The sequence below is a fragment of the Neolamprologus multifasciatus genome, chromosome 14 (genome assembly GCF_963576455.1).
Source record: "Neolamprologus multifasciatus chromosome 14, fNeoMul1.2, whole genome shotgun sequence".
In the NCBI taxonomy this organism is placed as follows: domain Eukaryota; kingdom Metazoa; phylum Chordata; class Actinopteri; order Cichliformes; family Cichlidae; genus Neolamprologus; species Neolamprologus multifasciatus.
The window spans coordinates 37027543-37041655 of record NC_140452.1 but is presented as its reverse complement, the minus strand read 5'-3'; the positions used below and the strand labels follow the sequence as shown (position 1 = coordinate 37041655).

The 14113-nt window shown below is 42.6% G+C and overlaps 1 protein-coding gene across 4 annotated transcripts in view; it reads left to right on the top strand.

Annotated features, from left to right (window-relative positions):
* tpst1 (tyrosylprotein sulfotransferase 1) overlaps positions 1-14113 on the top strand; it is a 77892-nt gene that overhangs the window by 49163 nt on the left and 14616 nt on the right. For 3 of the 4 annotated variants that reach the window (XM_085184716.1, XM_085184715.1, XM_085184717.1), the window contains exon 3: positions 3799-3997. In XM_085184716.1, coding sequence (XP_085040842.1) covers positions 3799-3997 — 199 coding nt within the window. Of the gene's footprint in view, positions 1-3798; positions 7629-7673; positions 9803-14113 lie in introns of those variants that run through there. The other variant, XR_014877931.1, reaches the window with a different exon arrangement.

Genomic DNA, 14113 nt, shown 5'->3' with positions numbered 1-14113 from the left:
AGCTAAAAGCACCTTAACCTTCAGAAGTAAAAGCCAATGGACTTCTTTTTCAGAAGGATTTTTTTTTTTGGGGGGGGGGGGGTTTATACACATATACACACTTTATAGCCATATAGTGAAGTGACCATATGACCATGCTGTTTTCTTTTACCATATACTTTCCTTCAGTTTATGGGATTTATATGGCAAACTGCACCATATGTGTTTTCATAATGCTTGAGTATTAATGTATGGCTGGTCTATATAAGTTTGAGATTTGCAGAACTTCAGCATGACTTCAGATGTACTTCTGTATATACTTGGCGCTTGTATTGGTATGTGTACTATAGGGACCTTTGGCTCTCTTGTCAACAAGGTTAGCTCCATCTAACCTGATGGTGAAGCTCAGCAGCCTTCCCTCTTTATCAGTTTATGTTCCACATCAACACTTAGCCGCCCCTTGGGTCTTGATGGAGTTACCTAAAGTGATTCCCTACCCATTTGTTGCAGAGTGGATGTTTGGATCCTAGCCCGTACCGTAGAAACCATCTCCACCGTCCTCCTGAGATGACAAAACCAGCTCAATCTATTAATCATGCAGGAGGCTATGTCTGCACAGTGTAAAGATTCAATTGCAAAGTAAATGGATTAGAGGAAAGTGAATTGCTGTATTGAAGTATAGAGTCTGACAGGAAACATAAGGATTGAGGGGCTGGACCCTGGATGGTAAATAGACATTGTGGTGTGAGCGTTCCTGCTCTTTAGGCATCGCTGTGCTTGACTGGGCATCAAACCAGTTACAATAATCTCATAAGAGAAGCCATTTTTAAATTTTTGTTGCATGAAAAAGTGATGAAGTGTGGTCAAAGCTGAAATTCTGTATTATATTTGGTCATCTGAGTGTAATCTAGCTGAGGCAGGAGAGACTGATGTCGGTGTGTTCCTTTTAGAATAAATGGATTGCTGACCCTGTTACAAAACATGTTCAACTAATCAATAAGGAGGCTGCTTTCACTGGTTTCACAGTTTTAGGCCTTTTTAAAAATGCATTTTGTTTTCTTTAGGTCGGTTGGCCGAAAAGTTCTACTGAAGCTCTACAAAGATGATATCTTTACAATGTAAACATAATGGACACGTTTAGTTGTGTAAAATCTTCTTTTTTTGTTCTTTTTAAAATTAGTTACATCTGCTGAATTCCAAGATTCTACAGGCAACGGGGAGAAATAGTAAGCAAATTCAGAGACAAAAACCTAAACGGTATGAGTTTAGTTGATCAACTAATCAGTTACGCAATCAGTTATAGTTATTCCCTTTAGCTTTGTACCTCAGCAGATCTGACCATCAGCCTTGTTCTTGACATCTGCCACCAGTACACTTCTTCATCCCTCAGGCATCCACTCACACTCCACGATCATTTTAATCAGTCTGGTTAAAAAGTCGACTGACCCCTCTCCTAAAAATCTCAATACCTCATCTAGACCCAGTGTGCTTCATCTTCTTTGTAGCTACCCTCACTTCCTCCTTACCGATCTTCTGCACTTCATGAGTCATGAACCTCTCTCTCAGTCCTCCTTTCTCATTTGCTGCCTTCATAAGCTCCTCATAAACTAAGGAGCTTGGAAAGAAAAGAGTCTAGATTTCTTTAAAGTTTCTTGAAGATGTTTCACCTCTCAACCATCTCTGTCCAAATTGTGAACATTGGGATCATCCAAAGAGAGTCCTTTAGATGCAGATGTACCTCTCTCTTTGCTGTATCCGTGACTCCACGGACTAACTTCTTTCTTTAACTCCATAAATATCCAAGAAGTTTCAACCATCTAGCTGTTATAGAATTTGGAGCTAGCCCCTCTCCTTCATTACTCCATCCTGTTGTGTAATGTACCAGTACCACGGTTAGCAAAACGGCTCCACAGCATGATGCTACCACCACCAAGCTTGACGGTTGGTACTGTGTCCTTAGATTTGAAATCCTCACCTTGACTCCCCCAATGATCTCTTGTAACTGTAGCCATGTAACTGTAACTCTTGTAGCCAGATGAGACGATGTATTTGGCCTGTCCAGCTGAAAATGTTATTTGATCTTTGGAGCAGGGCCTTCTTTCTTGGGTAACATCCACACCATGGCAATGCAAAGCTGTGGCTGGCAAGTGACAGTAGTGTTTCCAGTAATTCTCAGTTCATGGCAGGCTTGAGTCTTGAGGGTTCGTGGATTGTTCATCCTGATCAATTGCCTCTTATCTAAGGGTGACAGTTTGCCAAGATCTGAAAGACGACCCAAAGTAGTGACATTTTAAAAGTGTCAAAATGTGAATTTAAGGCACTAAATTCACATTTTGATGTATTTGTAGGGTTGATTGGACAGACAGCAGCTTCCTCCCTTTGCCCCAAAGAGTTGTGACAGATAGATTCGGGCTATCTTAGACGGTCTGTATGTGTACTGTAAACCAAAATAAATTCGAACTCGTTCACCCAGTTCTTCCACCCTGGAAAAAGAACATTTCGTAGAAACGATTAAAAGCGGCTCATATTACCACTTTCATGCTCCTGAGTTTGTATAAACCTCTGATTGGGACTGTACGTGTCATCTGTTAATGTGTGGTCCCATTCTTCATCCATTAAAGAAATAAAAGCTAACTGTATGTTATACATGCAACCTGTGTATTTTAATGAAAGTTTTTATTCAGTAACTACTGTGAAATATCCTATCTGTCCTTATGCAGAAGGAAAAAAGTCAGAATGCTGCTTTTTTCCACTGTGTACAATCTGATAGCACTGAGATTTATTAATTTGAGCAACTCTAATATCTAAATGTGTTTTCAGCTGATGCCTGTCAAACTGATTCAGGTCTCTGGCTAATGGTACAGTACTCTATACTAATTTTATTCATGTATCGCCCTTTGATTTGTTGTGTTTGTGATTTAAGAGAGCAGTTATCTACATCTCCATAGAGCTCAGTGTTCATCTCACTGCTCGTCAGTGCTAGTACACTTTGCTCCTTGCAGAAAATAAAAGCTGCAGTCCATCAAGTCCAATCCCCTCACCGGTTGAATATTTAATTTCAGACGATGAATAATTTACCAAGATAATGGTGGATGGAAGAAAAGGCTGAGTGGAGCAATTCATCTTCAACCTAAACAGCAGTTTAATGTTCAGCATCAACAAAACCTAAAATCCAAAAATCTGCCTGTATGGGTTCATGTTACCTAGAAGAGCTTTGCCGCTAAGAAGCACTTAAATATAATTCAGCATAAAGTCAAAGTATTGAGATGCTAAAAAAGGTCACAGCCTTTTTTTGTGATTCCATAGAATTAAGTTATTATGTGTTTATTGCTGCTTTTTTACTCTTAAGGTTTTCTGTCTGCTACAGAAGTTTTCTAAACAAAGTGAAACGGAGATGTTGGTGTAGAGCAGACATTAAGCCATTAGGGTTGATCCATGTGTCGTTTCCACTGCTGAAAACAGGCACATCAGTGATGTGGAGCAAATGAAATGAGATGGATGTCGGCTGGGTGATGAAGTAATGGTGTAAAAAGTTATTCCTTCATTGTGTTTAACGGGGACCTGCTGATGACGGAGGCCAGGAGTTCAGCTTTAACAGCGTTTTATAATCCGGTTACAGCCAATTAGATGCTTCCACTGAACAGAAGCGAGTGATGGACTGGTCTGTTGTGAAACTGGACGAGCCACGATGACAACCAGTGTAAATAATGCTGTGACCTGTGGTCAGCGTGGTTAAATGTGTGCTAACAGTCACTTTGTTGCAAAACGAGCTTCCAATAACGTGCGTACTTGAAATAACACTTCTTTGTGTCTTGTTAGGGTGGAGAGGTCCACAGACCAGGTCATCAAGCCAGTTAATGTGGAGGCCTTGTCCAAGTGGGTGGGAAAGATTCCAGCTGATGTGGTGAGGGACATGGCCGTCATCGCCCCTATGCTGTCCAGGCTAGGCTATGACCCACATGCCAATCCCCCAAACTATGGCCAACCTGACCCCAAAGTGCTGGACAACACTAGAAGGGTGAGTACTAAGCAGACACGTTCATTTATATTCAGTTGGACTTCCATTAGCATCTTAAAATTGTATTTCTAAGTTTTGTAGAGAAAAAGAGTACTTTTAGTGAATAATAATAATAATAATGGATTGCTTTTATATAGCGCTTTTCTAGGCACCCAAAGCGCTTTACAACTCCACTATTCATTCACTCTCACATTCACACACTGGATAAGAAGACCAAGTTACAGCAGCAAAGCTCTCTTGGCTGAGAAATGATGTGTTTACTGTTGAGCTTCAGTGACTGGATGAATAACTATTGCCTTTGAGCAACAGTAGTGCTATCAAATCTTTATGCTAAGATAAGCTGAGCTAAAAAGGTCCAACTAGCTTCTGGTTATACAGGGTGGGCCATTTGTGTGGATACACCGTAATAACATGGGAATGGTTGGTGATGTTAAAGTCCTGTTTGTGGCACATTAGTACATGTGAGGGGGAAAACTCCTCAAGATGGGTGGTGACCATGGTGGCCATTTAGAAGTCGGCAACTTCTGTTTTTTCAATAGGAAGAGGGTCATGTGACACATCAAACTTATTGGTAATGTCACAAGAAAAACAATGGTGTGCTTTAGGGATGCACCGATACCTGTATCGGGTATCGGCCTCGATACCACATTTTCTAAAGTACTCGTACTTGTTAAAAGTCCCCCGATACTGGGGACCGATACCACGGTCTGAGGAATTTCTATGTTTGAGTGGCGTGTAAGGGGTTAATCACAGGCTGCAGCTCAGAGCGGGGGAGAAGGGGAGGCGAGACAAGTCAGCCGTGTGGAACTATTTCAAAGTGAACGAAGACGACAAAACAAAGGCTGCAAATTGTGCTCAGCGAAATTGTCCAGAGGAGGCTCAAAAGGTAGCGCATTTAACACAAGCAATTTAATCAAGCACCTAAAATCCCAACACGACAACGAGTACAAAGAGTTTACCCATGCTTCTAAACCAACACAACCCACGCTGCAGAAAACTCTTGCAAGACGAGAGAAAATGTCCAGAGACAATCTACGTGCTGTGAAAATAACACAGGCAATTATCGAGTACATTGCATTGAGTGACCAGCCACTCTCGGAGGTAGAAAACATTGGATTCCTGCGTCTCCTCCATGTTCTGGAGCCCAGATATGTCCCAAGCTGCCACTACATGACTGACACGGAGCTGTCCGTGAAAACACATATCCACAGCCTACTGCAAGCCTCCTCTGCGTTTAGTTTCACCACGGATATTTGGACAAGCAGTGTTAGCCCCATGTCGCTGATTAGCCTAACCTCCCAGTGGATAGACGAGTTTCACGCCGCGGCTCGCACACCAGCCAGGCTGTAGCGCATGTGTTTGAGGAAATGCTCCAGACATGGGGTATACCTAACACATCAGTACATGTTGTGCTTTGTGACAATGCCAAAAACATGATTAAAGCCATGAATGACACAGGGCTCCCAAGTCTGACATATGTCGCGCACACGCTCCAACTGGCTGTTCACGAGGGCTTATTAGCACAGAGGAGCATAGCTGATGCTATAGGAGTGGGACGGAAAATAGTTGGGCATTTTAAACATTCCGCCTTCCGCCGACTCGGTATCGGCGAGTACTGAAATGCAAGTACTCGTACTCGTTTTCAAAAAAGTGGTATCAGTGCATCCCTAGTGTGCTTGGTTTCAACGTAACTTTATTCTTTCATGAGTTATTTACAAGTTTCTGACCACTTATAAAATGTGTTCAATGTGCTGCCCATTGTGTTGGATTGTCAATGCAACCCTCTTCTCCCACTCTTCACACACTGATAGCAACACCGCAGGAGAAATGCCAGCACAGGCATCCAGTATCCGTAGTTTCAGGTGCTGCACATCTCGTATCTTCACACCATAGACAATTGCCTTTAGATGATCCCAAAGATAAAAGTCCAAGGGGGTCAGATCGGGAGACCTTGGGGGCCATTCAACTGGCTCACGATGACCAATCCACTTTCCAGGAAACTGTTCATCTAGGAATGCTCGGACCTGCACCCATAATGTGGTGGTGCACCATCTTGCTGGAAAAACTCAGGGAACGTGCCAGCTTCAGTGCATAAAGAGGGAAACACATCATCATGTAGCAATTTCAAATATCCAGTGGCCTTGAGGTTTCCATTGATGAAGAATGGACCCACTATCGTTGTACCCCATATACCACACCAAACCATCACTTTTGTTGTTCCAACAGTCTTGGAGGAGCCATCCAATGTGGGTTAGTGTCAGACCAATAGTGGTGGTTTTGTTTGTTAACTTCACCATTCACATAAAAGTTTGCCTCATCACTGAACAAAATCTTCTGCGTGAACTGAGGGTCCTGTTCCAATTTTTGTTTTGCCCATTCTGCAAATTCTGTGCAGCGATCTGGGTCATCCTCGTTGAGATGCTGCAGTAGCTGGAGTTTGTAAGGGGGCCATTTGTGAGTAGCTAATATCCGCCGAAGGGATGTTCGACTAACGCCACTCTCCAGTGACATGCGGCGAGTGCTACGCTGTGGGCTCTTGCTGAATGAAGCTAGGACAGCCACTGATATTTCTTCATTAGTGACAGTTTTCTTGCGTCCACATTTTGGCAAATCCAACACTGAACCAGTTTCACGAAACTTAGCAAGCAGTTTGCTAACTGTAGCATGGGAGATGGGTGGTCTCGTAGGGTGTCTTGCATTGAAATCGGCTGCAATGACCCGGTTACTGCGTTCACCAGATATCAACACAATTTCGATCCACTCCTCACGTGTTAACCTCTTCGACATGTCAATGGCTGTGAACAAAGAGAAACTTGTAAATAACTCATGAAAGAATAAAGTTACGTTGAAACCAAGCACACCATTGTTTTTCTTGTAACATTACCAATAAGTTTGATGTGTCACATGGCCCTCTTCCTATTGAAAAAACAAAAGTTGTATCCAAGATGGCCGACTTCTAAATGGCCACCATGGTCACCACCCATCTTGAGGAGTTTGCCCCCTCACATATACTAATGTGCCACAAACAGGACTTTAATATCACCAACCATTCCCATGTTATTCCGGTGTATCCATATAAATGGCCCACCCTGTAGCATCATATTTAGCATCCAGTCACGTCTGTGTCATTGTTCTGATGTTTAGAAACTAAATTCCCTAAAAATGATTATATTCCCCGACAAATGCTTCACCTGACTTATTTTGAGTTTGTCTTTTTCCTTCTTTAAACTCTGAAACTCTGCCTTTGCTGTCCACTAAGTGATTTTCATGGTAGGAACAGTGTCTAGAAAGTGTGATCAAACACAATGAGCCTCAGTATTAACGATGTAAATGTGGACACAAACCCAGTATCTTGTCCAAAGACAATACGAAGATATAAGATGAAGTGTTACTACAGCACTCAAATACGGAAATATTTTATATTTTCACTGATTCTGTGATCTTAGTCAAGTTTTAAAAATTAACTGCAATAAAGACATAATGATGTCATCAGAGTTACTTTAGCTTGAGTGTATGGTCTACAGCTGGGGTGGGGAACTCCAGGCCTCGAGGGCCGGTGTCCTGCAGGTTTTAGATGTGTCCTTGATCCAACACAGCTGATTTAAACGTGTTAAGGTTCTCCAGAGGCCTGGTGATAAACTAATCATTGGATTCAGGTGTGCTGACCCAGGGTGAGATCTAAACCCTCCAACACACCGGCCCTTAAGGCCTGGACTTCCCCACCCCTGGTCTAGACAATAAATGACAATCTGCTTTTACCGAGGACAGTTTGCAGCATGCAAAACTAATTTCTTTGGTCAGTTTCAAATGAATAATTTACAAATGAAAGTAAAATCTAAAAACTGCACTGTAGCACATATCTATCTCTATATATCTATATAGATATATAGAGACAGATATATATATATATATATATATATATATATATATATATATAGAGAGAGAGAGAGAGATATATATAGATGTATAGAGAGAGCTACAGATGTATAGACAGAGATAGATATACATATATACACAACGAGATGTGTAGTTGAAGTATAAAGGGTATAGGATATAGTTGTATGGTTAAGCTTGACACTTGCTTGGGATTCAAAGTCGGGCGATGTTTTTGATCTATATCCATTTTGAATATTCTCCTTTCACATGTCAGTCTAATGCTCTTCCCTTTGCAGGCAGTCTGGTTTGTGTGATTAACTCTTGAATGTGGGATTGCAGTAGAAACAGACATTGCACTTTGGAGTACTTTATGTTGATAATGTAACTATTTTTATTACCATTAAAGCTGCTCCTACTTTACTGCATGAACTACTGCTGCTGTGCACTGTTCCAGTACCACTTTAAGCTTGTGTCCAGAGACACTTTTTTATGTCTGTACACGTCTGCTTTCACTGCCTGTAAACAGCCTGACCTGTGGGTAAGAGCAGGGACAGGAACACCACCAAACGAACAGTTCATGGCTGACATCAGATAAACGTGCTGCTGCTTAAGCACTTGCTGTCATAGACGTGTCCTTGGAGACGTGTAACCCTCAGCAGGATATGTTTTATTGAACCCCTTTTCTCAGGCAGTGCTATCAGCTGACGTGCTCTGCAGCCCCACTCTGAGTTTTAAACTGCACGTCTGGCGACAGGAATTAATTTTTATTTCAAGGTCTCCCTGTTACTTGGATACCTGTTTTCTCAGTGTGTCAGATTTTCTTTTTTCTAATAAGAGATGCTAACATCGAGTCGTCATGGAACTCATTTGAATTGTTGTAAGGCATTAGGACCACTGGGAAGACGTGCACTTGGTGCCTGTGGCGTCTGGTACTCAGAGTTTAGGGAGGCTGTAGTTTCCATTAGTGTCGAATTCCTTTCTGTGATTGATTGATGGTCCAAGCTGTCTGCTGCTGGTAGACTGGTGTTAGTAGAGTATTGTAATTACTGGTAAGAAGACAAGGTAGACAAGCCGTGCTCCTTGAACTCTTGTTCACAGTTGGATTAGTAGTTTAGTGCTGGAACGATGAAGAATGCCTCACATGGACGATTAGTGTGTTTTTCCAGGCTTGACCTCTCACCCTATCAGACTGCTGTCCAAACATTTTTGTCTGACTTGTTGCTTCCAAGCTGACAGCACAGAGCTTTTTCTTCACTGGGTGTTTTTTGTCTGTCCATCTGTGGAGGCTGTCGGCATCTGTGCCACATACTTGTTCATCTCTTCAAACAAACATCAAGGTATTTCCCAAAGTCTTACACCTGGCATTTAAAATGTGGAGTTTACCATAAAGTTAAGCTGCTGTGCATCTCATATGAGTATAAACTTTATACATGTGGTATACAAGTGTGTGTGTGAGGACTTGGGAAGCCTCTTAAGTAGTAGGTTTAATGTGTCATAAATTGGGAGATCATCTCTCAAGATAACCTGTGGCTACGTTCGAGCCAGCATCAGTACCGTTTCCCAAGTGTTTCCCTGGTCACGTCAAAGCGCCAGAGAGTGAGAATCTGACCTCTCAGTGAGACCTTAGCAGGTAGGCTGATAACTGAGATGCACTCAAAGTGGTGGCTTTGAAAAAGTTGCGTGTCGGGTTTGTGTTTAATGTTTGGATTGCTTTTCCATTTGTTAGAACAGGACTTGAAGGAGAGAAGGCGAAGAATGAATTCATCTTGATTAGGGCTGGGCGATATGACCCAAAATTCATATCTCGATATATTTTACCTGGACGGCGATATAAGATATATATCTCGATATTTTTTTAAGCCATAAAGTAAGAACAAAAAGAGAGTTCTTAGTCAAAGCTGTGTCCCAGATGTCACACGGCACTTTTATTAACATAGAGCATAGATGTACATAAAATTTACTCAAAAATAAATTATGAGCATTTAATAATGCAAATAATAATGCTCCATAAATAAAAGAAAACAATGTTGTTTTTGTGCACAACAAAAAGCTCACAATTGTGCAGTCAAAATGTAAACTAAAAGATGCAGAGCATAGTAACAAAGACAGATTTCACAGCTGCTCTGTTCCCAACTTCTACTGTGTGACTGACAGCATTGAGTTTGAAATCCTCTTCGTAACCACGTCTCTTAACAGGTGCCATTTATGGTCCTTATACACAGTAGGGTAATATTACGTTGAAGCACAGTACGTATCACTCCGCGAGGCTCCTCGGTAGCCGTAATGCTCTGACAATCCATCAACCGGTGCAGCACCGTAGCTTACCAAAGTCGTACTAAAACATTTTTTGACAGATTGCTGAGCGCTGTGTACCACATAAAATCGCTTCGCGGCCATCAAGCACAACCAGAATTCATACATAAGGCGCGCTGTCAACTTTTGAGAAAATGAAAGGATTTTAGGCTGTGCAGCGCCTCTGGGCTGCATGGCGTTAGCGTGGTTAGCTAGCTAACACGTTGACGGCGTCCAGCCCCACGCACGGGGCGATGCGCAGTAACTCGTTAACGGAGATTTGCCGTGTCCATCTTGTCGCTTCCTGCAGGTGAAGCGATGGGGGAGGAGGGGGAGTTGTGTTCAGTGAAGGAGGGGTGAGGCCGAGTAATGTTGCGTAAAGACAAAAGTGGACGAAAGAGAGGCAAACTTGCGGCTCCACAAGTATAGTTATAACGTAACATAGACTATATCGATATAAAGGATATTGTCACATCTTATATCTCGTATAAAAATATATCGATATTTTTTAAAAACTCGATATATCGCCCAGCTCTAATCTTGATGCTATTTTTACTCGTCAGGAGCGTAATGACCTGAATGGAAACATTTTGGAGTATAAGATGTGAGCGGAGAGAAGGCTTTGGCGTGTTTCTTGGGAATAATCTGTCTGACCACAGAGAGATGGAAACTTTAGAGAAAGATTTGCAAAGCTCGCTTCATGAAGTTTAAAGTGGAAATATTCTATCCAGTCACCAACTTGGTGCAACAGAGTATATAACTGGATCGTCATATTCAGCATATCGATGAATATTAACTGCAGCACACATCACAGATGTGGCTCATCGATGCTGATGTTTCCATGTTTGCATGCAGCTGCAGTGTTTTTTGTGACGCTCCATTGTGTTAGTGAACAGCTCCTAAAATCGCAACGTTTCCCGCTGTGTTGCACTGCACTCCTGCGTGTTACCAGTTTGCTGTCGAGGCCTGCATGCTCGGCTCTCCATGCTGTTTCCTCCATGTTGTCACTGTGCCGTACACGGTGGTCCTGTTTGCATAATTTGGATGCAGTAAATAATCATGTCTGTGTGGCGGTTCCTCACAGTGCTCACAGTAAACTTGCGTGCCTCGTTGTCAGATGTATGTTGTGTAAATCTGCACATGATCAGTGCGATCCCGAGCCAGCTGCAGAGGTTATGTTGTTTATTTGTCTCTGTGTTCCCTCCCTGTTGGCTCACAGTTCTTGTATACAAAGCAGGACCAGCTTTAGACAAACAAACAGACTGTCACAGTGCTCTGCGGTCTGTTTGCCTACAGATTTTACAATACATCAGGGGTAGGCCACTCCAGGCCTCGAGGGCCGGTGTCCTGGAGGTTTTAGATCTCACCCTGGGTCAACACACCTGAATCACATGATTCGGTCAATAGCAGGCCTCTGGAGAACTTCAGGACATGTCGAGGAGAGCATTTAGCAATTTGAATCAGCTGTGTTGGATCAAGGACACATCTAAAACCTGCAGGACACCGGCCCTCGAGGCCTGGAGTTGCCGACCCCTGCATTATAAATATATGATATTGTAGGGTTTCTTACAAGAATCCTATTTGGGAAGGCTACCCAGGTATGCCAGCTGTTCCCAAAGTATACTTGGTAACATATTTCTGAAAACATTGAAGTTGCTAGCTAGTGGGCCCTCTCCCTCCATCATTTGGCAGAGCACTTTCAACTTCTGTTCTCATGTTTCCTCTCAGCTGCCAGATTGATAGCAATCAGTAGCTTCTGCAGATGGATGTGTCCTGCAGGGAGTCTGATCCCAACCTGACTATTTTGGAGAGCAGCTGGAGACCATGGCCTCCATGCATTACCACACTAACCCAAACCTGCAGCAGATGAGCATGCCACAAAGAGCATGCTGGAACTGCAGAGCTCTTGTTGACGTGTGCATATAGATATAGCCACAATGATGATGGACTTTGGTTTAGCACTCTTTATTTCGAATCCTTGAGTTTAGGCATCGTCAACAGTACACACGTGCACTCTCCCACTCATGAGGTCCGGTTTGCTGGAGGTGAAGCCCAGCAGACACCAGCTGCAGCTCATTATCAGCACGCACTGAAAACAGTTGTATTCCTAACTTTACGTCTTACCAGCATCAAGATGAACAAGTTCTTTAAAAAGTTTACCCATCATACAGCTGTTATGACTGGGGAACCTTTAAAGGCCATAAGTAAGGATGGGTATTGATAAGATTTTCACTATTCCATTTTCGATTCTGTTTAACGATTCGATTCTTTATCGATTCTCTTTAAAAAAGGAGAACACTAAGGTCGATTAGCTTAGAACTTTGTTTTATATCTTCTCTTTGAACAAGATAGAAATTTAGGAGTAACATGGCCTTACAAACCCAACAGTGAGATCTTAAGACATCCAGAGCCTACGGCTCTTCAATGGGGTGTCACGGGGTCCCCGGGAAAAAAAATTGTAAATGTAAAATAATAAAATAAATATTCTTCTGCAGCATTAACAAAGTATAACGTAAATTATTCTGTAGCAATCACACAAGAATATCCAGTAATGTCCCTGCCTACAATTAAACACATTCACTTACTGAAAATCATCTGCTGTGGCAAATGGCTGCAAGCCTTTGACCACAAACTGAGTCACTGCTCGCTGACATTCGTCTATCCCGGCCTGAAAGGAGACGCTACGGTAGACTGCAGTGAGAACTGCCAGCATCTGACCCAGACTCTGTCTCATCATGGTCACCTAAACGCACAGTAATGGCAGGTTTGTAATAAGGCAGATCGCACTAACATAATCTGCACTGTAAGTTGATTAGTTACCTTTTGCATATTCATAGCGTTTCCTCCCTTTCATGCCACTTAGGCGCCATGTTTCCTGCCAGCTAAATGACGCTACACAACGTGGTGAATTCATTCGAGGAGGGAATAGAGGAATCATTTGCAAAAATGGCAAACAATTCCACGGTATTGATACAGTGGGAATCGGTTCTCAACAAGAACCGGTTTTCGATTCCCATCCGTAGCCATAAGCAAGTAATTGTGAAAGCAAGTGATCTGGAAAAACTTTGGAATCTGTGCCAATTTGACTATTATCTGAAACATCTTCGTTCCATCTCAGGATTTTCCGTTCCAGGATTTATCTTGTTGCTTCACCCATTAATGTTGGTGGATGAGAACAGTGAGGTTGTTTTTCCTCCTCTGCATCAGCGCAACCCTGTTTGTTTTCATCCATTCAGTTATTTGTTCTTCTGGCTTTTATCATTATTGTTATAGCCTTTCTCTTTTAAAAGAGATACAAAACAAAAAGTTCACCATGTCCTGAAGACATCCACCCCCTTAGACTATTAGTAATCGCCCCCCACCCAAATTTTGTGTTGCATTGCATAAGACATCTGGCAACCAGCCCCCAGCTACCTCACTGGATGATGAAGCTACATGTGGAAATGCTCTGTCTTCAATCTTCACCCAACCCCATCCAAATATTTACCCTCAGTTTCTTCTCCTCAGCCCCATTTCACCAGAGTGTGCAGCTCGGATCGAACTGCACAGCAGAGAAATGGTTTGGAAGGACTGGCTGAGCTGAATGTTTGCATTGTGCAGACTCGGAGGACGATGCAAAGGATTAAGGAAGCCTGACCTGTTAGGATCAGCCTTATCTCACTCGTGCTTTGTTGCTCTTACTGTGAGTGAGGAGCCCTGTGGATTATAGGTATAAGCAGGAGTGACTCTGTGGTTGATGTTTATCTCCCCCAAGCCTTTGTTTTTATTCAACCTTGGAAATATCAGGAACTTCTCGTGCAGCGTTTTATTCATTTTAGTTTCCATCACTTTATATGTATTGAGAACCAAACTAAAGTCATCCCTCCATCTTTTCATCCATCTGTTTTCTTCTGCTTATCTGGGCCCAGGTCACAGGGGCAGTAGCCTCAGCAGAGACCGGGGCCTCCC